Source organism: Ursus americanus, chromosome 16 (genome assembly GCF_024610735.1).
Source record: "Ursus americanus isolate L20-20 chromosome 16, mUrsAme1.1.p, whole genome shotgun sequence".
Lineage (NCBI taxonomy): Eukaryota > Metazoa > Chordata > Mammalia > Carnivora > Ursidae > Ursus > Ursus americanus.
This window is the reverse complement of record NC_142142.1, coordinates 1,303,782-1,331,709: the sequence shown is the minus strand read 5'-3', so window position 1 is coordinate 1,331,709 and position 27,928 is coordinate 1,303,782. Positions and strand designations below refer to the sequence as shown.

At 40.9% G+C, this 27,928-nt stretch overlaps 1 protein-coding gene and 1 long non-coding RNA gene across 2 annotated transcripts in view; one reads left to right on the top strand and one right to left on the bottom strand.

Annotated features, from left to right (window-relative positions):
* DENND5A (DENN domain containing 5A) overlaps window positions 1–22,256 on the bottom strand; it is a 101,113-nt gene extending 78,857 nt beyond the window's left edge. The window contains exon 1 of the mRNA XM_045803870.2: window positions 22,082–22,256. Coding sequence (XP_045659826.1) covers window positions 22,082–22,190 — 109 coding nt within the window. The 5' untranslated portion in view covers window positions 22,191–22,256. The remainder of the gene's footprint in view (window positions 1–22,081) is intronic.
* Window positions 22,257–22,300: 44 nt separating this feature from the next.
* On the top strand, window positions 22,301–25,969 carry LOC148108731 (uncharacterized). Its single transcript, XR_015726908.1, has 2 exons — window positions 22,301–22,689; window positions 25,623–25,969. It is a non-coding gene; the product is annotated as an uncharacterized LOC148108731 (long non-coding RNA).
* Window positions 25,970–27,928: the final 1,959 nt, after the last annotated feature.

The following is a 27,928-nucleotide window of genomic DNA, read 5'->3' as shown; positions in this document are numbered from 1 at the left end:
TAGCATTTTTTTTAAAGGGGGGGAAAAAGCAATTTCGGCACACCTGGTTGGCTCAGTGGGTTAAGAGTCTGCCTTGCGCTCAGGACATGATCCCAGGTGCTGGGATCATGTCCTGCATCAGGATCCTTGCTCAGTGGGGAGTCTGCTTCTCCCTCTGCCTGCCACTACCCCTGCTTATGCTCCCTCTCTCTCTCTGACAAATAAGTAAATAAAATCTTTAAGCTAAATAAATAAAGCAATTTCTCACAGTAGAGCTATTTACAACTACGAGAAAAAGAAAAGTAAATACATAACAAGATAATAGTTTGGTACATCAACACAATGGAATATAATCTAACCATTAAAGCAACACACATAGGAAAAGAAAGAAAATGAAAAACATTTATTAATTACAGTTAAGAAATCTAGATACAGAGGCACCTGTGTGGCTCAGTCAGCTGAGCACCTGACTCTCGATTTCAGCTGGAGTCATGATCTCAGGGTCCTGGGATGGAGCCCGGTGATGGGCTTCCAACTCGGCAGGGAGCCTGCTTGAGGATTCTCTCTCTCCTTGTGGCCCTCTTCCTCCCCTGTGCATGCATGCACTGGCACGCGCTAAGTAAATAAATAAAATCTTAAGAAAAAAAAAAAAGAAGAAGAAATCTAGATACAAACAAGGTTGATAAAACTTTTTTTGGGACAATGGCTCCCACCTAGAGGTCAATAAAGGAAATAGTAAGGATAGGATAGGGGTATCATTTTTAATATTTCAAAAAGCTGTATTGAAATATATGTGAAAACATTACTAAAAGGTCAAATTTCTTTGTCTTTGGCTGGAAGTATATTAGTCTAATTAGTGTAAGGCAATCAGAAGTTATAACCACCAATAATACATCTTGAAGAATTTTTAAAACCCTAACTACAATTTTATTAATGCAGAGGTGTTTTTGGAGGACAAAGCTTTTTTTTTTTTTTTTTAAGATTTATTTATTTGAGGGAGGGAGAGACAGTGGGGGCAGGGAGGGGCAGAGAGAGAGAGAGAGAGAGAGTATTAAGTAAACTCCCTGCTGAGTGCAGTGCTGGGTAGGGGGAGGCCTCCATCTCACAACTCTGAAATCACAACCTGAGCCAAAACCAAGAGTCCAGAGTTTAACCTACTATGCTACCCAGGCGCCCCTAGCTTTTTATTATGAAAAGTACAATGAATTACCATGTATCCATCACCCAGTTTTAATAATTATCAATGCATGTCCAATCTTACTTTATATCTGTACTCTCCCATACCAAATTATTTTAAAGCAAATCTAGACATATCATTTTATCTCTATTTCAACATGTGCCTCTAAAAGGCCTTTATTCCTTTTAATATAATCATAGTATGATGAATACACCTAGAATTTTTTTTTTTTTAAGAGAAAAAGACTCAGGACGCCTGGGTGGCTCAGTCTGTTAGGCGTCTGCCTTTGGCTCAGGTCATGATCCCAGGGTCCTGGGAGCGAGTCCCGCATTGGGCTCCGTGCTCCTCTGGGAGCCTGCTTCTCCTTCTGCCTGCTCTGCCTGCCGCTCTGCCTGCTTGTGGTCTTTCTCTCTTTGAAAAATAAATAAATAAAATCTTTTAAAAAGGAGAGACAGACAGAGTGAGTGTTAACTGTCGGCGGGGGGGACAGAGGGACAGAATCTTAAGCAGACTCCGTTCTGAGTGCAAAGCCCTATGGGGGCCTTGACCTCACAACCGAGATCACAACCTGGGCCAAAATCAAGAGTCAGAGGTTTAACCAACTGAGCCATCTAGGTGCCCCTCACCTAGGAAATTTTGACAAAAAAAATCTTTAATGACAAATCTCTGGTCAGTGTTCAAATTTCCTTGGTTGTCTTATAAATGTCTGAAAACAGTTTTGCTTTTGTTTTTTTTTTAAGAAGGCTCCATACTGTGTGGGGAGCCCAAAGTGGGGCTTAAACTCACAACCCTGAGATCAAGACTCAGCCAGCCAGGCGCACTTGAAACTAGATTTTAAATCACTAAGTGGATGTAAAGGAAAATACTATATCATGGTCTTCAATAGGGAAAAAAAAATGTTTCTAGGAATTTTTTTTTTTAATAAAGTTAAGAGCATGAGGAGAAAAAGACAATTTCTCTAGATTTTAAATCACTAAGTGGATTTAAAGGATTTTAAATCGCTAAGTGGATTTAAAGGATTTTAAATCACTAAGTGGATGTAAAGGAAAATACTATATCATGGTCTTCAATAGGGAAAAAAAAATGTTTCTAGGAATTTTTTTTTTTTTAATAAAGTTAAGAGCATGAGGAGAAAAAGACAATTTCTCTGTATAAACAAACCACAAACAAATTAAAGAAACTTCAGGTCTGGGTTATGATAGGGGAAGAGGGATGGTTAGAGATAGACATGATTTTCAAAATACTTAACTATCAGAGCAGTGTGGACACCAACCTATGAGAACAAACACTAGCCATATACATACGGTATATAGGCTAGATACCAACCTTGGATAGAGCCCTGACTAAGAAACAAGCAAGGAGGCCTCAAGAACCTGCTTCGCATGAAATTCAACCCAGCCTGCAGTGGAACAATAAGCTACAACCACATCAGTCACAACCAAAATTATCACAAGGTCTTGATAAACACATCTTCTTGGCACAGCTGTTAACTGCTAGTCACTATAGCTTCAAGTGTTCATCTTAGCATCTATCATTTGAACCAGGCAAAGAAAAAAATGCTCTTCTAAGCAAATAGCATGGTAAAGTGGGAAAAGTTCTTGATTCTAGCATAACCTAGACTATAGCCTGCCTGTCTCTAAAAGTTAAAACCATAATAACTGATGGAGCACCTGGGTGGCACAGTGGGTTTAGCATCTGCCTTCAGCTCATGTCATGATTCCAGAGTCCTGGGATCGCCCTCTCCCTGTCTCTCTTTCTCTCAAACAAACAAAATCTTTTAAAAAAGTAATAATAATAACTGGGATTGTTTATACCTCTTCAATCTACTGCTTACAGATCATAGTTTTTCTGATAAGTTTCTTTAGCTTGCTAAAGAATGTAAAAGATAGTCCTGTGTGATTAGAATCCTTTTATAAACAGAGGGCATACCCTGACCATTTTAAAGTAAACCTAAAACCACACACCTAAAGTAAGGGAATGAGAGAGCTCCTTTTTTTTTTTTTTTAAGATTTTTTAAAATTTATTTGACAGAGAGAGCCAGAGAGCACAAGCAGGGGAAACAGCAGAAGGAGAAGCAGGCTCCCCGCCCAGCAAGAGGGGCTCCATCCCAGGACCTTGGGATCAGGACCTGAGCAGGAAGCAGATGCTTAACCATCTGAGCCACCCAGGCGCCCCAGCGATGAGAGCGCTCTCAAGGGAAGTAAAAAAGCCTGGAATTCCTCCTGGTTCAATTCAATCAAACCTTATGCAAATCAGTCTTATCTTCTGGGCTCTAGTTCCTCCACCTTCAATAAAGCACCTGCCAACTTCCCAGTCTTACCTCCTACCCAACCCCTCTCTCCCTCTCTAGACATTATCCACACCAACTCACTTGTAGTTCCTAAAATATGGCATGTTTTATCAAGCTGCCTTCATTCTTTTTTAAATGTATTCTCTGCTTAGAATGACCTTCATAGGCTTCTTCGCCTGATTAGCCAATCTACATTTATTCAAGTGAGTGCTATCAAAATCTACAGTATTCCAACAATGTTGCCAATTCTGCAACTCCAAGCTCTTCTGAAACTCTTCTGTGGGACCTATTGTCAGAGCCATTCACTGGTCATAAAACAAGTCTGCTCCTTTGAATGTACGAGATGGTTTTCAGTTCCCTGACCTCCCTAGCTCCTAGAACTAGAATCAGTATTCTATTTAGGTGTGGTCTAATTAACATCATTTAAAACAGGACTATCCACTTCTCTGACAGTATCTATTAATGTAAGCTAAAATCACAACTTTTTTTTTTAAAGATTTTATTTATTTATTTATTTATTTATTTATTTATTTATTTATTTGACAGAGAGATAGCCAGCGAGAGAGGGAACACAGCAGGGGGAGTGGGAGAGGAAGAAGCAGGCTCCTAGCGGAAGAGCCCGATGTGGGACTAGATCCCAGAACGCCAGGATCACGCCCTGAGCCGAAGGCAGACGCTTAACGACTGCGCAACCCAGGCGCCCCGTCACAACTTTTTGACATAAAGTTGCAGCCAACTAAAAGCCTTACATTTTAGTGTTGCTATTAAGTCACATCTTTTTTTTCAGAACATCTCCTTTCTGTACTGCTACTTATGCATCACCTGCTTCATCATACAGCTCAAATCTGTCTCTTATCCCCACGTATATCCTAATCATTCCCATCAAACCATTCCTGAATCCAAAAATGGTGGTGCCAGTTATTCTCCTCTTCTACCAGTCTATTCCCCCTTAATAAAGAAAATGTAGTTAGTCTGACCTAACATGATCTTAGTGGGCCTGTGTTGGCTCTTAAAAATCAGTTTTCTTTTTGAAATCCTCATTCCATATCCTTAATAAACCATTCTAGATTTTGACTAGAAATGTCAAGGTCTTACCTTCTCAGTCTTGAAAATATGTCTTTTTGTGGTAATTCTATATGCCTTAGATGTGACTGACAGCAACTAAATGATCTCATCCCAATACTCTTACAGAACTCTGGGGTATAATTTGTTTGGGTCAAGAGACTTGAATTTGGGGGCGCCTGGGTCATTTAAGTGTCTACCTTTGGCTCAGGTCATGATCCCAGTGTCCTGGGATAGAGTCCTGCATCAGTCCTTACTCATCTGGGAGACTGCTTCTCCCTCTGCCTGCCACTCCCCCTGCTTGTGGGCGTGCAAGCTCTCTCCGCCCCGCCCCCCAACAAATAAATAAATTTAAAAAAAAGAGAGAGAGAGACTTGAATTCATTCAGAGAAATTAAACGCTCCTATATAAATGCTTAATGGTCTCAGGTTTGGGTCTCCTCTATAATTCAGTTCTACCCTTTCCAATCTATAGATGATTTACCATGACAATGCAGCGAGGAGCTTCTGGGGCCATTTCAGTCTTGGAGATTTCTTTTTCCAATGTGGTTATTTGGGATTTCACATTTAGAATACTACCTAGCATTAAATGCCCTTCTTGAAGAAATATTTAGTACAATTAACATTTCTTTAAGTTTGTTTCTTTTTAGGTTCTTCAAAACAAATCCATAAAACTGTTAGAGGAAGCAGAGATGCTAATTATAACATAGTTCTTTTTACCACAGCAGCAAAAACTGAATTAGCCAATCTATTACAAAATAAGGCTAAAGAAGAATTCTAAAAATGAATACACCTCTGCTACCACAGAGAAATAGAAGAAAATGCGTAAGCCAAAAATTTAAATTCTTCCTCGAGGTGAAAATATCCCCATAATTCAACAACATATCAACCCACAAATATTTACTGAATGTGCAAGACACTTAAAACAATTCACCCAAAGCCTCCCATCTTACTCACACACCCTCCCACCAAATCCCAGCTATAAATATAAGCACAGTGATGTTTTCCCCACTCAGCCACCACAGGATAGAGAACTTGTCTACCACACCCTCAGCCATTCTACTACATTACTACATTATTCCATGCTCAAGCAATTTATCAATCTTGACTGAGTTCCTACTATTTACACGGCTCTGTACTAAGTGCTATAGAGACAGAAAAATGTATCGTTAAAGGGGCGCCTGGGTGGCTCAGTCGGTTAAGCGTCTGCCTTCGGCTCAGGTCATGATCCCAGAGTCCAGGGATGGAGCCCCATGTCAGGCTCCCAGTTCAGCGGGGAGTCTGCTTCTCCCTCTGGCTCTCCTCCTTCTCGTGCTCTCTCTCACTCACTCTCTCTCAAATAAAATCTTTTTTAAAAATTATCATTAAAAACCAACGCCTCCTGGAATTCATGAACACTTCTGAATAAATCTTTATCTCCTCTCTGGGCAGATGAGGCTCACAAATCCGCAAAGGTCTCTCTTCAGATGAAGCTAGGAAGGTACTGCAGTATGTCCTGTTATACATACACTGTGGCAGAAGAAACTGGACTTTAAACACAGGCAAATCTAGATTCAAATACTAGTTGCATGTCTTCCTGAATTTTAAGTAACCTGCCCAAGGTCTCTCTTCAATAAATCTCAGTTTCCTCATCTTTAACATAGGGATAATAATGCTTATTTCATAGGCCTATTGAGGGACTGAGTTAACGTATGTAAAGGGACATACTTGTACAGAGCACAAGAACCACTCAACAAATATTACCTCCTTTCCTCCCAAAAGGACAGCCATACATGCAAGAGTCACCTTTAAATCTTTAACCATGAAAATGACACAGAAATGCCCTGGGAATTCCCAAATTCTTCCCAAGAAGGAAGCCTCCACTGCATAAAACGGACAACATGTATCTGCCCAAAGCAGAGCCCAGAGCAGCAAACAGGGCTGTACCAAGAACACTAGTACTAACATATCCCTATGGCCAAATTTCAAAACACGGTTTATAATAAAGGATCACCCCCTCACCTCCCCTAGAGTGTACAAGGAGATTTAAGAATGTGGGAGCCTCCTGTCAGGTTACCTTCAATAACAGAGGTGAATTCTCTTTACCCTTAAGACATCTTATAGTAATTTTTTTTAGGGGTGCCTGGATGGCACAGCAGTTAATAGTCTGCCTTCGGCTCAGGGCGTGATCCCGGTGTTATGGGATCGAGCCCCACATCAGGCTCCTCTGCTATGAGCCTGCTTCTTCCTCTCCCACTCCCCCTGCTTGTGTTCCCTCTCTCGCTGGCTGTCTCTATCTCTGTCAAATAAATAAAAAAAATCTTTAAAAAAAAAAAAAAGACATCTTATAGTAATTTTTTTTTTTTACAGTTTCCTAAACACTAAAATTTTACCAGCTGGTACTAAATCAAAGCACAAAGACAAGCATTTGTTTAACTAAACGTCTATCAAAAGCACTGTATTTGGTCATATCAAAGCGTTGTTGTACTACAGGCCCAGCTGTGACAGCAATGGAAATGTTTCTCTTCCACTCTGTAGAATGTTGAAAAGTGGCGTCCATGCGCATGCCCGCGCACACGGGCAGCAGAGTAGTGTCACAGTATAGTGATTAAGAGGGTTAGCTCTGAGACTGCAAATCTAAATGCAAAAGACAGAACAATAAAGCCTTTAGTAGGAAACACAGAACATCTTTGTGACTCTGCAACAGCAAACAGATCTTAAACGGAACATAAAATGCACTAAACATAAAGAGAGAAAAGTGATAAACTGGATATTTTTTGTTCTTCAAAAGTCACCATTAAGAGAATGAAAAGGAAACAAATTAGAAGGAGATATTTTCAGAATATATAACTGACAGAAGACTCATATACAGAGCATATAAAAAAATTCCATTAAATCAATAAGGAAAAAAAAGACCACCTGAAAGAAAAATGGCAAAAGACTTGTTTACTTCTAAAAAGAGGGTATACAAATGTCTGATAAACTTTTGAGAAGTGCTCAACTTTATTAGTCATCCAGAAAAATGTAAATTTGTGTAATGCAATACCACTGCACAACCACCAGGACGGCTAAAATAAAAAGGAAGGAAAATGCCAAGTATTGATGAGGACAGGGTGCAACCTATACTCTTATGCTATAGGTGAGAAGGGAAAGTGGTACAACCACAGTGGAAAACAGTATGGCAGTATTCACTGAAACTGAATAGATACTTATGACCCAGCAATTCCACTTATAGGTAAATACCCACCCAACAGACCAAAAGGCATGTTCACAAAAAAGGCACATACAGGAATATTCATAATATATCACTATTGTTAATACTCAAAATCTAGAAACTACCCGCAGTGTCATCAACAGAAGTGAGAGAGAAACTGTGGTAGAGATACACCATGGAAAACTATACAGCAGTGAGAATGAACAATCTAAAAGTACTTATAACAATATGAACGAATCTCTCAAACGTGATGTTGTGCAGAAGAACACGACACAAAAGAGCACAGCGTTTTATTATATTTATATGAAAGTACAGACAAGCAAAAGTAATCCATGCTGTTAGAAGTCAGAACAGTGACTACCTTTGGTAGGTGAGAGAGCAAATACTGACCAGAAGGGGCACAAGAAAGGATTCTGGGGTGCTGGCAACACCTCAGTTTGTGAAAATACATCACGGTGTGCACTTGGATATGTGCACTTCACCGTGTTCTATATTGATATCAATAAAGTTTAATTCTTAAAAAAAGTGAACTCTGATTCTGACAGATCTGAGTTTGAATACCAATCTTCCCAAATATTAGCTAAATAATCTCAGGCAAGTTATTTAACCATATCGTGCATCAGTGTCCTCACATATAAAGTGTGAATAATAACAGAACTTACCTCATGTGGTTGCTAACAGGCCCAAATGAGAATGTATGTAGTATTATTACTCTTTCTCCACTTTGCATCAATGTCAAAATTATATAGTTAAATGATGCAAAGAAAAATGTTAGTAATAGTGAAAACACTTAATGCATACTCATCATGTACCAGGCACTATCCCAAGCCATTTAATGTATCACCTCCTTTAATCCTACAACAACCCTATGAGATAGATTCCATGTCCACTTTAAAGATGAAGAAACTTAAACACAGAGAAGTAAATTGCCCACCATCACGCAAATAGTAAATGGAGGATCTGGGTTTCAAATCCATGTGACAGATATAGCTTTTAGGCTATCCTGTTTCCTTCGCTGCCACAGTAGGAAACCCCAGCTTTAAGGAAGAAAAATAAATAATCACAAATCTTTCCTTCTTTATCAGTTTGTGCAGCTTGTATACTGTATATATCATGCAAAAACACTCAACCAAGAGTTAAGGAACCCCAAACTCAAGTCCCAGCTCTGACACTAACCAGCTGTGAGACTTAGATAAGTTACTCAGAACCCTTCCAGCACACTTCCTTCCTCCGTAAAATGAAAGGTTTGGAAATTCTAACCAGCTCTTGTTTCTCTTCTAAAAGATCTATGTTGACTATTTTAAAAGAATAAATACTGTACCTCTATGTTTACTGCAGCATTATTTACAATAACCAAGATAAGGAAGCAATCTAAGTGTCCATCAATAGACAAACGATAAGGAAAATGTGATATGTGTGTGTGTGTGTGTGTGTGTCTGCGCACACACACTAAAATATTACACAGCCATGAAAAAGGATGAGATTATGCCATTTGAGACAACATGGATGGGCCTAGAGGGTATTACGCTAAGTGAAATAAGTCAGAATAAGAAGACAAATATCATATGATTTTACTGATATGCAGAATCTTAAAAAAAAAAGGAATAAACAAACAAAAAGCAGAATCAGACCTACAAATACGAACAACTGATAGCTCCCAGAGGGGAGGAGGATGAGGGGATGGGCAAAATGGGTGAAAGGGAATGGGAGATACAGTTTTCAGGTTATGGAATGATTAAGTTATGAGAATAAAAGGCACAGCATAAGGAATACGGTCAGTGATATTGTAATACTGATGTATGGTGACAGATGGTAACTACACTTGTGGCGAGCATAGCATAATGTATAAACTTGTCAAATCACTATGTTCTACATCTGAAACTAATGTAACATTGTATGTCAACTATACTCAAATTAAAAAAGAATACAATGCGAACTATATTTCAATTTTTAAAATAATAATAAAGAATAAATACAGCATAAACAAAAGTATTAGAGGTGATAGTGATGATTACTGATGGTGATGACAATGAATCTGACTGGTTCAGTAGATACTGGTTCTAGCATCGCAGTGCTAGTAAATACTTTTATTATAGATAAGAATGTTCTGCCATAGCAGAAGCTTGACTTTTGTGAGTTACGTGGCTTGTGTCAAATAATTTAGACTCTTAGTCATTTTTATACTAAAATCCTATCTCTGAATCCTAATCTCTGAATATCAAGTATAGTAACAGTACAGAACACTGGTGATATTAGTCTCTTTTCTCCTTAACCATTCTTCTTGGGATCTCCTTTTTACTCCTGTCTGCTCCTTGCTCACACCTGAGTAAATTTAAAACCTACCTTATAGACACTCTGTAGGTTGAATGGTGGCCCCCCAAAACAATATGTCTACATCCTAATCCCCAGAACCTGTAATGTTATCTTATTTGAAAAGGTAACAGATGTAATCAAAGATCTTGTGATAAGAAAATCATCCTGGATTAGCCGAGTGGACCCTAAATCCAATGCTAAGTATCCTTGCAAGACAGACATATAGAGAAGACATAGAGGAGAAGGGATGTGAAGATATGAGCAATGTGGCCAAAAGCCAAATTTATGTTATGTGTAATACACCATCCCCACCAAACAATACATACATATATATATGACTAAATAATGGCAAACTAGGGGCGAGCATTAATTGGAACAGCACTTCTGAGAAGAAATTTATCACTACATGTGAAATGTGTTTAAAGATTCATTTAATTTGGCTTAATAATGTCAAAATATTTACATTAAAGCAAAAATAGGATACTCAAGATTTATATAAAGTATTAAAGTGTAAAATAATTTATAATAAAGTATAAACCACCCAAGTGCCAAATAATCACTAAAAATTTTAGTTCAAAAAAAATTTTACAGTTCACCCATACTTTGGAATTAAGTAACAATTAAAATTATATTTATGAAGACTATTTAATAGCATGAGATTATTCAAGACACTTTTAATGCCATGGGAAAATTATTGACATATAGTAATATATTCAAAAGGCAGTATATACACAATACACTTCTCTTATGATCCCAATTTATAAATATATACTATTGTACATGTATATTTTACTGTACATGTATTTTTGAAGCTCTGATTTATTTCCTGACAATCAAAATATTCCTAATACACAATTTCCACAAATCAATGAAAAAAAGATAATCAACACAATGGAAACATGAAGAAAAAACCTGAAGAGGTAATTCATAGAAGAAATATACAAATGTACATAAAGTATATGAAAAGATGCTCAACCTCACCAATAATTAAATTCAGATGAAAACAAGATATTTTCTTCCTAGCAGACTGGAAACATTTTAGAAAAGTCCAAACATTTATTACAGACATAGAGAAACTGGAATCTTAAACACTGTGGTGAGTCTAAACTGTTGAGGAGGAAATTTGACAATATTATTAAAACTTAAGATGTGCACTTCTCAGACTCAACAAAGTCTAGTTTTAGCAATTAACCTTATAGAATGACTCCCGTGAGTGTAAAAACATACGAATGAGGATATCGAAAAAAGGAAAATTTGAAATATTCCATATATTTATGTTGGATATTCTTTTAAGATGTTACTTATAAATATATTACATGTTAGAATTTGAAAGAAATCCCCTTTTTACTTTAGCTTATCTGAATGAGTTTCTGCTCCCTGTAATTAACTCTTCACTGGTATCAACAAAATTTCAGGAGAATACTTCATGACATTGAGAAATATTCATGATAGAACATTAAGTGAAAAAAATCAAAACACAAAATTTTACATTTCACTTTATCACAATATGTAGAAGTATACACCCACACATAGTAAAAACTGGAAAGAATTGATCTGGGTGATGGTTACACACATGCATACATATATAAAAATACATCAAGCTGTAGACTTAGGATCTGTGTTTAAGTTATACTGCAATAAAAATGTTTAAAAACTAGAAGGAACTACATAAAGACATCAAAATACTAACGGCTTAATTCTGGATACAAGAATTATGAGTCACTTATTTCTGTACCTTTCTATAATTTCTAAATTTCCTATAAGGAGTGTGTATTTTATAACTCAAAGTTTTATTTTTAGAGAGAGAAAAATACCATGATCTTCAAACATGTTTGTTTTTTCCAACCCTCAGATTCTATAATTTATGTATAGGTCCAGAGGTGTTTTTGCACATACTAAATGAGCACTGAATTAATTAATGAATAAATCAGAGAGATTATCTTTTTATTCAGGGTCACACCCAGAGCTAAGCCCTCTGTAGTAAATTCTGCAAGACATAAAGTACAAAGCTAGAGAACAGAACTCGTTCCCTCTCCTGAACCCCAACAACACACCATAAGGAACTGACCTTTTCTGAAGTTAACTGATTCATATGCAGGCCTCCTCAGAAGACATGAGCTCAAGGACAGCAACTGTATCTCACTCATCTATGCAAACAAGGGTCCTATCATCAGGTTGGTCGTTTAGTAAGAGAAAAGTGTGGTAGAGGACTCTGGAGACAGGGAAAACAGGCTTCCAATTCTTGCTATATGATCTTGGGCACATTATTTAAATTCTCTGCACTTTAGGTCCCTAATCTGTAAAATGGGGATAATGCCATCTCATACCTGGCACTGAAGTGTATTCAATAAACAAACACCTAGTAATTTAATTATCATCTATTGCAACAAGGATGAAATGCTACTCTAACCTCACTTTCTTGCCTGTGTTCCCTATGACCTACAGTGTCCTTGTCAGTGGGATGGTGAACTGACACTAGCACAAAAGTAGATAGAACAAAGCTAACTGGTCCTTATGGAGACCGACACAATGACCTTGGCCTCATTAAATGCACCACACTCATAACCAACTGAGCTAAGCAGCCAACAGAGCAAGATCAGCAGACCAACAATCCTCCACAAAACACTAAATATTCTTCTAGAAGATAAAGCCACAAATGCTTAAATACAACTTTCCACACAACAGAAATGCAGGGGAAATAATGTGTTTCATACAGATGTGAAAAAATGGGGCTAGGAGAAGAATATTAAGTAACTACTTAGCAAAGAAAGGGATTAAATACTATTTGGACACACAGAACCTCAGAGTTAGCAAACTGAATGCTGTCAGTTCAGCAGGTGATACTTCCAGGTATTTGTTTTGGTATTTCCCAATAAGAGATCATGATCCTGAGTCAATAGAACTGGTTAAATAAATTAAAACCAGATTTATTTTAAAAAAAAAAAGGCAGGTTCGTCTGAACTATTATAAAATTTAGTTTTATTGGGGTGCCTGGGTTGAGCGACTGACTCTTGGGTCCAGTTCAGGTCATGATCTCGAGGTCATGGGATAGAGGCCCACATGGGGCTCTGCGCTCAACACAGAGTCTGCTGGAGGTTATCTCCCTCTCCCTCTCTCTCTGCTCCTCCTCTACTCGCTCCCTCCCTCCCTGCTCTCCCTCTAAAATAAATAAATAAATAAATACAATATTTTTTTATATTTTTTAAAATTTAGCTTTATAAATTAAAAATTATAAAACAAGGGGCGCCTGGGTGGCACAGCGGTTAAGCGTCTGCCTTCAGCTCAGGGCGTGATCCCGGCGTTCTGGGATCGAGCCCCACATCAGGCTCTTCCGCTGTGAGCCTGCTTCTTCCTCTCCCACTCCCCCTGCTTGTGTTCCCTCTCTCACTGGCTGTCTCTCTCTGTCTAATAAATAAATAAAATCTTCTAAAAAAAAATTATAAAACAAATGGACTGAGGTACAAAACACCTCTTCCATCACCATCTTACCTCTAAATCTGACTTTGGCCCTTAACTTTTTGAGTATGGGAAAATAATCAATACTATTCCTCTCTTCTACAGACCTCCACATTTCATCACTTATTCAGCACTTAGAAAAGTTGTGGAAGCTTGGCTTGAATTCTAAAAGTTAACTCTTGTGCTTTATATCAGAAAAAAAAATGATTACATACAATTCTTTGAAAATCTGAATAGGCAGTCTCTATCCTTTCATAATTAATAGAACAAATCTTTATCAGCAACTATTATGTAAAGCACTGTCTTTTAGCAAAGCTAAGAAATTTGTCTAGCTAACCCAAGGACAACAGGAATTTATAACATAACTCTGTAATGTTTTAATTTTTATAATGATCTATGGTTTTTATTATCAGTAAAAAAAAATAAGAGAAATTTTAATGGTCATTGTCAAAGACTCTGAGAAAAACAAGAAAAGGGACACCTAACGTAAAATAAAATCTCTACTTTTCTTCAACAATATAAAAATAATCAATACCTGTCTTCACAACTAGGCTAAAGCAGTGTCAGAGGGCCATTATTCTAAAACTACAGGCGTGCCTGGGACGCTCAGTTGGTTAAGCATCTACCTTCAGCTTGGGTCATGATCCCAGGGTACTGATGCATCAGGCTCCCTGCTCAGCGGAGAGCCGATTCTCCCTCTCCCTCTGCTGTTTCCCCTGCTTGTGCTCCCTCTCTCTGTCAAATAAATAAATAAATAAATAAATAAATAAATAAATAAATAAAATATTTTTTTAAAATAAAAATAAATAAATAAAACTGCAAAAACAAAGAAAGAAAAAGACATCAGCTGATAACACAACTGAGAAAAGAACCAAGTCCTTTGACATTCCTGTGGAAAGTAATTCTAATGTATAACAAAAATGCATGTAATTTATTATAAATTGGTTTTATCCACTTACAAATTGTGGCTTATGATTATCATTTCTAAATCATTTCCTCCTCTGTCTTCCTGCTTTTAAAAATCCCAGAAGTTTCTTTGTTGCTTCCCATAACATTCTTTTGTTATACAGAATATGGTAAACCAGAAGTCACAGCCAGCCCCCAAACTATAACCACAAAATATGCAAACTACAGCCTACGCTGAGGGATTTCTGAGGTTAACAGATGCAAATCCTTTTTCTTTTTTTCAAAGAAAACAAACCTCAGACAAAAAAGCATTAAACATCCTGAAAAAGCCACACCAAAAAGGGAACTTCTTAGAAACAAAGCCCTAGTAACTATTTGATCTAAGAAAGACATTTCCAGAACTGATAAGAGTGGGGTAGACAGGAAAATATACATGTAAAATAACCAGCCTTAACTACAATTCAGACCATGAGTGACATGGTTCCTCTCCCAACAGAGCTCCTCTACTGCAATGTGGGTTGGGGACCGAACTAAAGAGGTCACACCATAGCTCTGCTATTCAATGATTAAGCCGTTGTTTCAGTTTTCCCAAATCGATAACTAAAAACAATAATCTCATCAATGGTGTGACAGCAGACAGAAGACATGGATTCTAACAGTTCTTTCCAATTTGACTGGTGACAATGGACAAAAAATTATATTTCAAGTAGGGCTGAACAAAACTGTAAAACTCATTAAAGGTACACTGCGAAACTATAAAGTCACTAATATTAATCATTACCATCTGTCAAAAGTGATGGATAGACTGTCTCTGATTTCTAGCTCTGACTTTTTAAATTCTGTGACCGCTATTAATGAATGCACACTCATTTATGTTTTGCCAACTAGGAATAGTTTAGAAGCCAAGGAATCCCACACTCACAGAGGAATGAAGCTTAACAAAAGGAACCTCCATAAACCTTCTCCCTGCTTAGGACTCTCAGCACTCCATGAAAATTCTATTTTAGACTAACCCTAGTCTAGTTCCACCAATACAGCAGATCACAGATGGCCTAGCGCAATTCTGACTTGACTTAACCATCACACTGATGAACAAAAAAATAGTAATAACCTGGCTATCTTTAACAGGAAACTATGACAAATCCCAAGTATAAGATACTATTCTTAGGGTCTCAGATATTAGACTAAGGTGGGAGAAACTTGATGATCTAAACTATACCTGTTCCCATCTTACTTCCTGGAGTCATACCTGATCGCATACTGAAAATAGCTCGAGAGCTGGCACATCCTCTCATTTTCCACAGGACTCTGCCACTCATAAACCCATACAGGGTTCCATATACTCCAAACTAAAATCAGTCACCACAGGACATCTGGAACACAGACGCTTTTCCCTTATCTGTCCCACTTAGTAACTTTTGAGAACTAAATCTAAAAATCTGGCAATGATAGCCTATTGCAATCACTGAGTTCCCTAAGTCACCAGCTTCTAAAAGGTTAAGTCTTTCTCTTTCACTGGATCCTATGCCTTATCCAGCAGGTTCCCTGATATGCACTTAGATGCCTGAGAGACCTTAAGACCCCTTGACAGTAATTCATACCCAGGGATGGCAGAGGAATTGAGGAGCCAAGCCAAGTCCAAGAATACCATCCACCAGAGTTAGCCAGAAAACAAGTTTATAAAAGGATATAGAACTGGAAATGGGCGTTGCCAAAGGACGCCTTAGGCAAAGAAAACTGTTCTAATCTAGGAGGGAAGGAAGGACCGTGCAGAGTCTAAGAGAATTTGGTTTAAGCACCAAACACTGTAACTTAGGACTTCCTCCTAAGCAGAGAGGAGCAAGGCTCCAGTGCCATTCAAGTAAAATCCCACTTACCCTCGATGTGACCCTCCCTCCCTGAGGGAGTGCAAAGTGGGGTTCTCTCATGTTTAAGAATATACAGTCTCTTCGACTAAATTTAGTGTGTAATTTAAAAAATTTTTTTAGTTTTCTATTTTTTCAATATATTTTTTTAAAGATCTTATTTATTTATTTGACAGCGAGAGAGAGAACACAAGCAGGGGGAGTGGGAGAGGGAGAAGCAGGCTTCCCGCTGAGCAGGGAGCCCAACGCGGGGCTCGATCCCAGAATGCTGGGATCATGACCTGAGCCGAAGGCAGACACTTAACGAATGAGCCATCCAGGAGCCCCGAAAATTTTTTTTAGTTTTCTAAGTAGGCTCCATACCCAATGTGGGGCTTGAACTCATGACCCCAAGATCAAGAGTTGCATGTTCTTTCCACTGAGCCAACCAGGCGCCCCAGCATGCCTTGCACTGCTCTGTCTTCTGTGTGTTGATCTCTTCTCTTGATTTCTCCTTTGCTCAACTTTAAAAAAGGAAATATATGATCTAACTTAGGAAATCTTCCCCTGCTATATAGCAACTTTGACCTCTGGAATTTATCACAGACACTTGAGGTAAGCTACCAGGATTTGAGTTTTGCTTCAGCTAGGAATCTAGGATTCAGAACGGAGATGCCTTTATACAATGACCATGAGAGAATCTGCATAAAATTGAAAGACTAGCAGAGGAAAATAAAAATAAAATAAAAATTAGCTCATACTGACTCCCTGTTTGAAACTGGCTCATCAAGCTTTTTATAACCACTTCATCTCTGGAAAGAGATAGCCTTCTTTTTTTTCTTTTATATAAGATATCCTTCTTAGCCATCAGGGATCTGAAAATCCAAACCACAAGGAGATATATATTCACACCCATTACGATGTCTATAATCAAAAATAAAGTTAGTAATTATTGGTGAGGACATGGAGAAAGTGGAACCTTCACACACTGCTAGTGGGAATGTAAACAGGTATAGTCATACTGGAAAACAGTCTGGCAATTTCTCAAAAAGTTAAACACAGGTGCCATATGACCCAGCAATTCCACTCCTAGGTACAGACCGAAGAGAAATGCAAAGATATCTCCACACAAAAACATGTACAGGGGTGCCTGAGTAGCTCAGTTGGTTAAGCGTCTGCCTTCAGCTCAGGTCATGATCCCAGGTGGGATAGAGTCCCACATAGGGTTCCCTGCTCAGTGGGGAGCCTACTTCTCCCTCTCCCTCTGCTGCCCCCCTGCTTGTGCTCACTCGCTCTCTCTCTCAGATAAATAAAATCTTAAAAAAATATATATATACACAAATGTTCACAGCAGCATTACTCATAATAATCAAAAAGTATAAACAATCCAATGTCTATGAATGGATGGATAAATGTGGTATACTCCTACAACAGAATATTATTCAGCCATGAAAAGAAATAACATACTGATAAATGCTATAACATGGATGAACCTTAAAAATGTGCTAAATGAACAAAGCCAGTCACAAAGACCATATAGGACTCCATTTATGAAATGTCCTGAACAGGCAAATCTATAGAGATCGAAAGTAGATTAGTGCTGCCTAGGGCTGAGGAGGGTTACAGAGTTGGAAGGAAATGGGGAGTGACTGTTAGTGGGTATGGGTCTTGGGCAGGGTGGGAGAGGGGTGATGAATACATTCTAAAATTGACTATACTGATGACTGCACAATTCTGTGACTATACTAAAAACCACTGAACTGTACACTTTAAATGTGTGAATTATATGGTATATGAATTACATCCCAATGAAGTTGTTTATATATATGTATATGTAAGAAAGAGAACATACACATACAAGTGATAAATGAAGCAGAATGTTAATCAGTGAATCTGGAAAAAGGATGTACTGAAGTTCTTTGTACTATTCATGTCAATGCTCAGTGTGAAATTAACTGAAAAGAAAATGCTAAAAAAAATAAGACATCCCTCATGAGAATCACACATAGTATTCTTCCTTAACATGAAACAGAAACCTGCACTAGAAAAATTGCCATGTCTGCTCCTGCCCCTGCCAAACAAATATTTTACTTGTCCCCTCTACTCAACAGATTACTGCAAAGCATCACTCAAATAGCAGAAAAGAGAAATGAAATGTGGCAAGGGAAAAAAATGTTCTCCAACTTTCTCATGGCCTCAGTTTCTTCATCTGTAAAATCAGAAGGTTATATAATCTCTTGAAGAGTGCTTCCACATTTGACATGCCATGAATTTTAGGTTAAATTCACTGCTCAATATAGTTAAGGAGGAATATGATCTCACCAGTCCTCTGACTCTCCTAGTCAGTAAGCATTTTTCCTCTCTTCTAATGGTGACATTAAGAGATGATTTCAATATATTCTCAGTATTCTAAATAGGCTCATACAGGACACTGGCCTGTATCCTGTCTATATCCCCAGACCTTTCTCTTCAACTGTTGGCAAGGTCCTCTGCTCAGAGCCTGGGAAATCTAGAGTAGTGGATGCATGAATCAAGAATACTTACATCTCAATACTAGGTGCAGGTCAGTTCAGAGGAACTTAAAAAGATTCCAAAGTAAGAAATAGGTCACAAGTATCCTGGAACCTTAATTCTCAGGCAGACAGGGAAAGTTAAACTCAGGAATCCCATCTCACGGTAAGCCTTCTCCTGCAGTCACTGGTGGGGACCACAAGAAGAAAAAGGGGAAACAAAGATACCCAGGACATCCATCCATCAAAGGGGTAAAAGAGGGACTGGACTCAACTACCACCTGCCTCCCCACTTAGGATGAGCCAACAGGAATGGAAAACATAAATCAAAGGCAATTCTTACAGATTTGCTTCTCTCTCTGACAAGCTCAAAAAGCTAACAAGCAGCCACTATTTCCTAAAGTTGGCTAGACTTAGGATTCATTCATTGATCACCTCCCCCCCTCCAAGCCAAAATACTTCCTCAACTAACCAGAAAACAATTTTCATACCTTCCACAGTTTCTTGCACAACAAACAGGCATATGACTTGCTTAAATGCTTAAGTCTGAAAGAAAGGGGAAGTGACAGGGAGACAGTCCAATAAAATCCAGTGATTTGAGTTTATATTCAACACAGCAGGCTCTATGCTTATTGTTGCAACATGAGGATGAATCTTAATCCTTCTCCACAAAACTAGAAGGAACAAGTGCGTGCTTTGATTTGCCTGTTCTGGATTTGCTTAAGAGTACAGAAGCTACCTGAAGTACAGAACTTAACTTGCATAGAGAGAACACAGACTTCTCAGTACCTCCCTAAAGACCTGGGTGCAATTCACAATTTCCTACAGTTTCACTTACTATGACATCATCAGTTTGAGAGCTATAAGGACAGCTATGGAGAGAAAATGCACCCTGGAGAGTCCCAAGACTAACCTGCATAAAGCTACTTGTATTCTGTTTTTATTTTATTCAGATTCCCTCTGGGTAGTCCAGATTCCCCTACCAACTCACCAGAAATGAAATGAAGGAAAAAAAGAAATCCTTCAATCAGTGCCCATTCGAACAAAGGCCACCTACTGAATAAATGGTCTTTGGCATTCCACTACTGCAACCACATTTAAAAAGACAGAAAAATTACTCTTTCTTCACACATTTTATACAATTGATTACCCCTTTCTTTATTCTCCCAATAAGCTTTTACAGGGATATAATTTTAGCTTGCTGAAAAAACAGATAATTAACAGATATTCACTAAAAGAAAAGTAACATTTTTGAGTGTCTACTTGACAAAATGCTTTTTACTTACATTCCCTTTTTTATAGATGAAGATCCCAGCAGAGTTATCTAACTTGCCCCATAGTCATAGAGATAGCCAACATATTGAAGAGGGGTACTGTTTAACTGCAAAACCCATGCTCTCACTAACACATCATTTCCCAGCTTCATTCCTACACTTTATCATCTGCAAACCATTCTCTTTATTTTCTAAAATCAAATTTCTTTTTTTTTTAAGATTTTATTTATGTATCTGTCAGAGAGAGAGTACAGGCAGGGGGAGCAGCAGGCAGAGGGAGAAACAGGCTCCCCACTGAGCAAAGAGCCCCATGCAGGACTCGATCCCAGGACCCTTGGATCATGACCTGAGCTGAAGGTAGACGTTTAACCGATTGAGCCACCCAGGTGTCCCTAAAATCAAATTTCTATATAACTTAATAGACACTCAAAAGCACAGCATTAAACACACACACACACACACACACACACACACACACTTGTGTATTCCACCATTTTAAAGTTTCTTTTACTGGTAAGAACTGTGTTATTTTTAGTCTTTCTCAACATGTTAATGTTTTCTAAAGACCCAACCAGGCAATGAGATGCAGTTTAGTGTAAGAGAGGAGCACTAAACCAAAAGTCAGGCAATTAACTAACAGGATGTAGGCCCTACTGTCCTTCCTGGGGCTCATTTTCCTCTCTGAGGTCCCTCCCAGCTCCAACATCATGAACTGAATTCCAACAACTACGTCACAAAGTCACAAATTTAATAAATATGAGACAAAGATGAAAAACTAACATCTGTATTGTAAGAATTTGAAGACCTAAAAAAGTGATTTTGAAACAATAAAGCTTCCCCAACAAAAGGCCTAGTATTAATAGCATTACTGCTTCACGATTTTTTTCTCCATCTGGTATTAACTTGAGAAAATAGTGTATTTGTTCTGACCTTGTTAAAGGTCATCAAGTTATCATGTTTTTTAAAAGATGGTCTATTTTTGTCATATGAAGTATGCACTTAGTTTTTTTTTTCATAAGAAACACTGGAATTTTTCTGGTGACCAAAAAAATCAAACAAAAAAACCCTGTCCTGTTATCTCTGAAGCAAGGTAAAATAGTCATTAGCATAATCACTTTCGGGAAACTGGTGAATACATCGTGACAAAAGACTGGAAAGGAATATCCCTCATCAAATCAGGATGACACAACAAACCTCCACTCACATGAAACCTGCAAACCAGACAATCCATACAAAAACTTTTTCAAAACTGTTGCAATTCAAAGGCTCTAATGACAATGCAGTGGAATTCAAGGGGATTTTACAATTATGACATTCTTCTGCAATTCTTGTCAAATTTGATCTGGGCCCCATATTCACTTTCCTACCACTTCCCCTTTGAAAGATGACTTGAGAAGCATCACTACCCAACCCTCTCCCACTAGGTCCCTGCCCTTTTACTCACAAATGAGGGTCTCATAACGGCCACCAATTACTTTTCATAAAAAGAGGCATGGCCCCGTGGTACAGGCCCTTTCTAGAACTAGGAGAGCTCTCACCCTTCTTGATGTGGCTCAAGTTCACTCTATTACTTCATGTCCTATCAGACCAGGGGCCCAGGCCAGGGCTGAGTTAGAACGGTTTTGAGGAACTGGCTTCTTGGGAAGAGGCCAGAAAAACTCACAAGTTTCTGTTTTGCTCTCCTTGTTTTTTTTTAAAGTCTGGGTGGAACTTACTTTCACTGAGATGTGGGATACCTTCTGCCCTCCTTCGCGGGTGCTCGACAACAGGCTTACCTTCATCTTGTACTAAGTCACTCCGCCTTCACCAGACAGAACACACAACGCCTCCCCCTCCTCCTCGGCCCCTACTAGACGACCACGGCGCAGAGGGGCAGCGGGGGCCGTTCGGACCCTCCCGACTCAGAAGCCCTCATCCCGCTTCCCCGCCTCCAGCCCGACGCCCCCTTGCCCCGCGCCGGCCGCGGGTGCTGCGGAGCGGCCCTCGCCCAGCTGCCGGGACAAAGCGGGGAGGTTTCCTCGAGGGTCCCCGGCCGCAGCGGGCGCGGGGAAGCGGCCCCGGGCTCCGCGCGCACTCACCCGACAGCTCGTCCGGCTCCAGCCCCGTCTCGGTGTCCAGCCCGCAGATGACAAAGTAGTCGGCGAAACGACTGGGCGCCGAGCCCCCTCCGCCGCCGCCGCCGCTCATGGCGCCGGGGCCGAGCCGGGCCGGGCCGTGCGGAGCGCGGAGCCCCCGCACCAGGGCGCCCGCCCGCCCGCCCTCAGGCCGCCCCTCCCGCCGCCGCCGCCGCCGCTACCGCGGCTCGGGCCGCCGCCCCCGGCCCTGGCCCGGTCCCCGCGGCCGCCGCGGCTGCCGTGACGGGGCAGGGGGGCACCGGGCCGCCCCGCGCCGCATCCTGAGCGCCTTCCTCTCCGCGCCGCCGCCAGCCGAGAGCGCCGCGACCCGAGCGAGCCTGGAGAAGGGTGGAACGCGCGGAGGAGAGCCCCCACCGCGACCCCCTCCCGCCGCGCCTGCGCAGGCGCCGTCGGGGAGGGGGCGGGCGCCCGGCGGAAAGGATGACGTGATGCTCTTCGGGCCCGGAGGGCCGCAGCTTCCCAGGCGGCCGCCGCAACGCGGCCGGCCACTGCCCGGTCGCCTGCAACCGTCGCCCCCTCGGGGCTGCGGCTCCTTTTGAGAGAATAAGGAGGTGAGGGATGAGTGGGCGCATGCCGCAGAGCTGAGGCCCTGGTCCATGTTCTGTCCCCCCACCTACTCCTCACACTGGAGGTCCCGACGTCTCCTTAACCCGGCCCTGTCGCAGGGATGGGGTCGCAGGACCGAGCTCAGCAGCCTGCCTCGTCCCGTCTCCAGGCTAGACCTAGACCCCAGATAGCTCTTTCCCCCAGCCGCTGCACCTTGGCTCCCGTGCCCTGCCCCTTCCTCAGGGGAGCTGAAAATGCCCCCCCTTTTGGCGGAGGTGGATCAGCCAGTAGCGTATTTACCCTTTTTTACAAATGGGGAAACTAAGGCTTAGAAAGAAGCAAGGACTTCCCCCGAGGCTATATAGAGTCTAAGAGACAAAACCCGAACTAGAATCCTGGGCCCTGGTCAGCTCCCAGCTCTGTCACCCACCACCCCAGGCAGGCCTTTTCCCATGCACCAGGCTGTCCCCTTTTCTCTCCTGGAGCCTCCAGAGGCTCAGGCCACTTAAGAGCTCCCCTTCCACTTATGAGAATTCTCAGATCCATATCTGAGGCTGTCCTCCTGAGAGAAAGTGGGGAATGAGGAGAGAAACTTGCCTCCTAGCCCTTGTCTTGGGACCCTCTGATTTGGTTTCCCACAGAGGGTAGGCAGGAAACCGGAGATCAGAAGCCAGGAAGGTAATATAGTATGGTGGTTACTATCATGGGCTCTAGAAACAGAATGCTCAGATTTGAACCTGACTTTGTCATTTATTATGTGACCTTGGGCACTCTCCAGGTTCTGGCAGTCGTGTTTTCGTGAAGATTACATAAAATAAATGTGCAAACTGGTAAAAGGGTCATAATAGTACCCGGAACATAGATGGCATTCCATATTATTATAATTATTATTCCAGCAGAGGTTTGCTTGGGCAGGCTGCTACTAAGGACTCTGGAAGGCAGCTGGTCTCCCTAAGGGCCAACCATGGGCTCTCTCCTGGGTTCTCTCCTGGGTGCTTCTCTCAAGCATTGGTTCCCTTGGGGAGGGTGGCCTGGAGTTCACAGCCAACATCACTGGGAACCATAGCACCTGCCCCTCCCTGTATGTAACCTCCAGAACTGATGGGACAAAAAGGGGAGGAGAAGGGGTGCCTGGATGGCTCAGTTGGTTAAGCATCCAACTATTGATCTCAGCTCAGATCTTGATCTCAGTTCAGGTCTTGATCTCAGGGTTGTGAGTTTAAGCCCTGCATTGGGCTCAAAAAAAAAGAAAAAAAAAGTGGGGAGGAGAAGGTAGCTTCACGAATCCTATTCAAGGTGATGCCCCACCCCATCCTGTATGTTGGGAACACAGAGACAGTAGAAGGGACTCAGAGAGCTAAATAATTACACAGCATCTGGGGCATCCCCCCAGGTTGGGAGATGGTCAGGGAATGCTTCCAGAAGATGGTATAATCCGACCTGAGTTGTAAAAGAATCAAAAGGAATTTCTCAGGTAAAAAGGGAGAGAAAAATGCTTCAGGAAGCATGGGCAACAACAGGGAGTGACAGATTAAAATGGTACATTCAGGCAACAGCACATAATTCATTTCAGTGTGAAATGGAGAATTAAAAGGGGATGAAATCAGGGAAAGAGGAGAGGGACAGAGCAGGAAAGACTTCATATGCCAGGCCAGAGAATTTATCCTGTAGAGTGTGTGTGAGGGGTGGTAACTTAGAGGAATTTGAGCTGGGGAATGATAAGATCTGACCAATATCTTAAAATGATCACTTGGGGGTGATATGGAAGAAGAGACTTGAAAAAGACTTAAATGTCCTCAGTTTGGGGGCACCTGGATGGCTCAGATGGTTGAGCATCTGCCTTCAGCTCAGGTCATGATCTCCAGGTCCTGGGATGGAGCCCCATGTGTGGCTCCCAGCTCAGCCAGGAGCCTGCTTCGCCCTCTCCCTCTGCCTCTCCCCCTGCTTGTTCTCTCTCTCTCTCAAATGAATAAATAAAATCTTAAAAAAAAAAAAAAGAAAGAAAGAAAGAAAAAGAAAAAAGAAAAAGAAAAAGAAAAGAAATGTCCTCAGTTTGAAAGTCCAGAGACTTTATCCGATACATCCAGGGCAAGCAGGTGCTGGGAGATCTCTCACACTAACTCAACTCATAAAACACAAGTTCGAAACAAAAGCCCAACTGTATTAATTTGCCCTTGGAAATGTAACTGCTCAGAGACCCAGAACACTCAACTGTAAAGTGATCTCCTTCCCAGTAGGAAATATGTTTGGCAGAGTGATTGCTTCTTTTGAGAGAAAACAGAACTGGATGCTCTTTAGATTTAGTATTTAAATCCCCACTCCTGCTTTTACTAGCTGTGTGAGCTGAGGCACATCAGTTAACCTCTCTGGAATAAGAATAATCATTCTAACCTTTCACAAGATTGCTTTGAAGATTGTTCAATTAATTTTTTAAAGATTTTATGTGTTTATTTGTCAGAGAGAGAGAATGAGCGCAAGCAGGGGGAGCAGCAGGCAGAGGGAGAAGCAGGCTCCCTGCTGAGCAAGGAGCCCTGATTTGGGGCGGGGCGGGGGGGGGGGGGGATGCAGGACTCTGGGATCATGACCTGAGCGGAAGGCAGACGATTACCAACTGAGCCACCAAGGCGTCCCTGTTAAATTAATTTTTAAAAATCAATGGAAAAAGGACTTTCAAATATCTGGGACTAAATATACTCTTAGTAAGTGGCATACTAGGGCACCCATTTCATGATGAAGGACATGAGGGAGAGCAAGTGGACATCTGAGGGAAGATAATTCCAGGAAAGGACATGAGGCCAAAGTGTGCCTAGAGTGTTCAAGGAGTTGTGAGAAGGCCAGAGTGGCTAGAAAGTGTTGGGGTGGGAGGAGTGGCAGAAGATTGTAGAAGGCGTGGTGGATGTGTCTTGTAGTTCACCAAAAAATGTTTCTCCTTCCACAGTGTGGAGTTGTCCCTAGGAAGCAGCTGTCTGGTCTTGGCAACTTTTCCCAGTCCCACTTGCGTCTAGATGTGGCCACGTGACTAGTTCCCACCAATGGAATGCGTGCAGGAATTTATGTGTGTCATTGCTGGGTCAGGATTTTTAAGAAGCAAATGAGGCTTCTCTCTCCCTTTTATACCTTCCACCACCGAGAAGTAGAGGATTCTGAGGTTCTAAAGCATGGTGAAACAGAAGACAGAAGAAGCCTGGATCTCTGAATCAAGCACATAGAGGAAAGGCTTCAACTGACCAAGAATACCCACACTGGACTGTTTTGTGAGCAAGAAATAAAATTCAATTCTATTAAGCCTCTGGTACTGCGGAGTTTACTTGTTAGAGCAGCTAGCATTATCAACACAAGGCAGAAGATGTTGGGGTGGGGCCAAGCAGACTACAGAGAGCTTGGTAGGCATACTGTCAAGATTTGGCCTCTGTCTCTGAATAAATTGAAGAGTCACTGGAGAGTTTTTAATAAAAAAGAGTCATGGTATGACTTACTTTAAAAGGACCTCCAAGGCACTGTTTTAAGCACTTTATATATATTAATTCTGCCTGGAACTTGTCCCTCCACTCAAGATTTGTATATTTAATTGACTTCTTATCATCTCAGTTTGGAGATCTGAAAGGCATCTCCAAGTTAACATATTCCAAATCAGATTTCTGATTTGCCCCCATAATGCTGCCCCTTCCACATTCTTCCCCCATCTCAACAAATGGCAACCCCATTCTTTCAGCTCATGGAAAAACCTTACACTCATTCTTGATTTCTCTCCTCTCTGTCTCTCTCTCTCCCTCTATCAAAAACACACACATTAGGGGGCGCCTGGGTGGCTCAGTTTTTAAGTGTCTGCCTTCGGCTCAGGGCGTGATCCCGGATCCCTAGGATCGAGTCCCGCATCAGGCTCCGCATCAGGCTCCTCCGCTGGGAGCCTGCTTCTTCCTTTCCCACTCCCCCTGCTGTGTTCCCTCTCTCGCTGGCTGTCTCTCTCTCTGTCAAATAAATAAAATCTTTAAAACACACACACACACACACACACACACACACACACACACACACACACACTAGGGGTGCCTGGGTGGCTCAGTCATTAAGTGTCTGCCTTCAGCTCCGCTCGGGTCATGATCCCAGCGTTCTGGGATCAAACCCCGCATTGGACTCCCTGCTCAGCGGGAAGCCTGCTTTTCCCTCTCCCGCTCCCCTGCTTGTGTTCCCTCTCTCGCTGCCTCTCTGTCAAATAAATAAAATCTTTAAAACACACACACACACACACACTAGAAAATTCTATTAGTGGGGTGCCTGGGTGGCTCAGTAAGTTAAGTGTCTGCCTTCGGTTCAGGTCGTGATCCAGGGATCCTGAGATCAAGCCCCATGTTGGTCTCCCTGCTCAGTGGAGAGCCTGCTTCTCCCTCTACCTCTGCCTCCCCCTCTCCCTCTCCCCTCTACTCTTGCTCACTTTCTCTCTCAAATTAATAAAATCTTTTTAAAAAACAAAATTCTATTAGTTCTGAAAAACAATAAATAAAGCATAGCATGGTACTGTCCCACTTTTAATCCCTTTAAAATTATCTGGCTCAAAAGTTAAGGGGAAACTGAAAAAAGAACAAGCTACTGAAAGTGTGAAATATTTTGGTTATATGAAATCCAGAAGATCACTAAGCATATTTTGAAAAATACATTGGAACTTTATAAGTTTCCTCTACTTTTAGTGAGTGTTGCTAGATAACGATATCAATAATGGAAAAACTGGGAAATAAAAACAATTTCATAATGTATAAACAACAACAAAAAGGAGACTCACTGTGTACTGACATGGAAAAATATCCAAGATATATTGTTTAAGTAGAATGGTGGTTGTCAGGGGTCAGTGGGGAGAAAAGAGTGAGTCATCATTATTTGATGGGTGTAGAGTGCAAGATGAAAAGAGTCCTAGAGATGGGTGGTGGTGATGGTTGCACAACATTATCAGTGTACTTAATGCCACTGAACTGTACACTTTAACAAGATTAATGTGGTAAATTTTATGTTATGTACATTTATTTTACCACAAATTTTTAAACTGAGAAAAAAAAAACCCACAGTCAGGAAACTAATTGAATTTCAAGGAAACTCTTCATTCTTTAGTTGTTTTGAACTTACTTCCTGGACAGTAGCTTTTTTTTTTTTTTAATCAGAGAGAGGGTTGGGGGACAGGAATAGAAAGCATCTTAAGCGGTCTCCAAGTCCAGCACGGAGCCCCACCCAGTACGGAGCCCTGCAGAGGGCTCT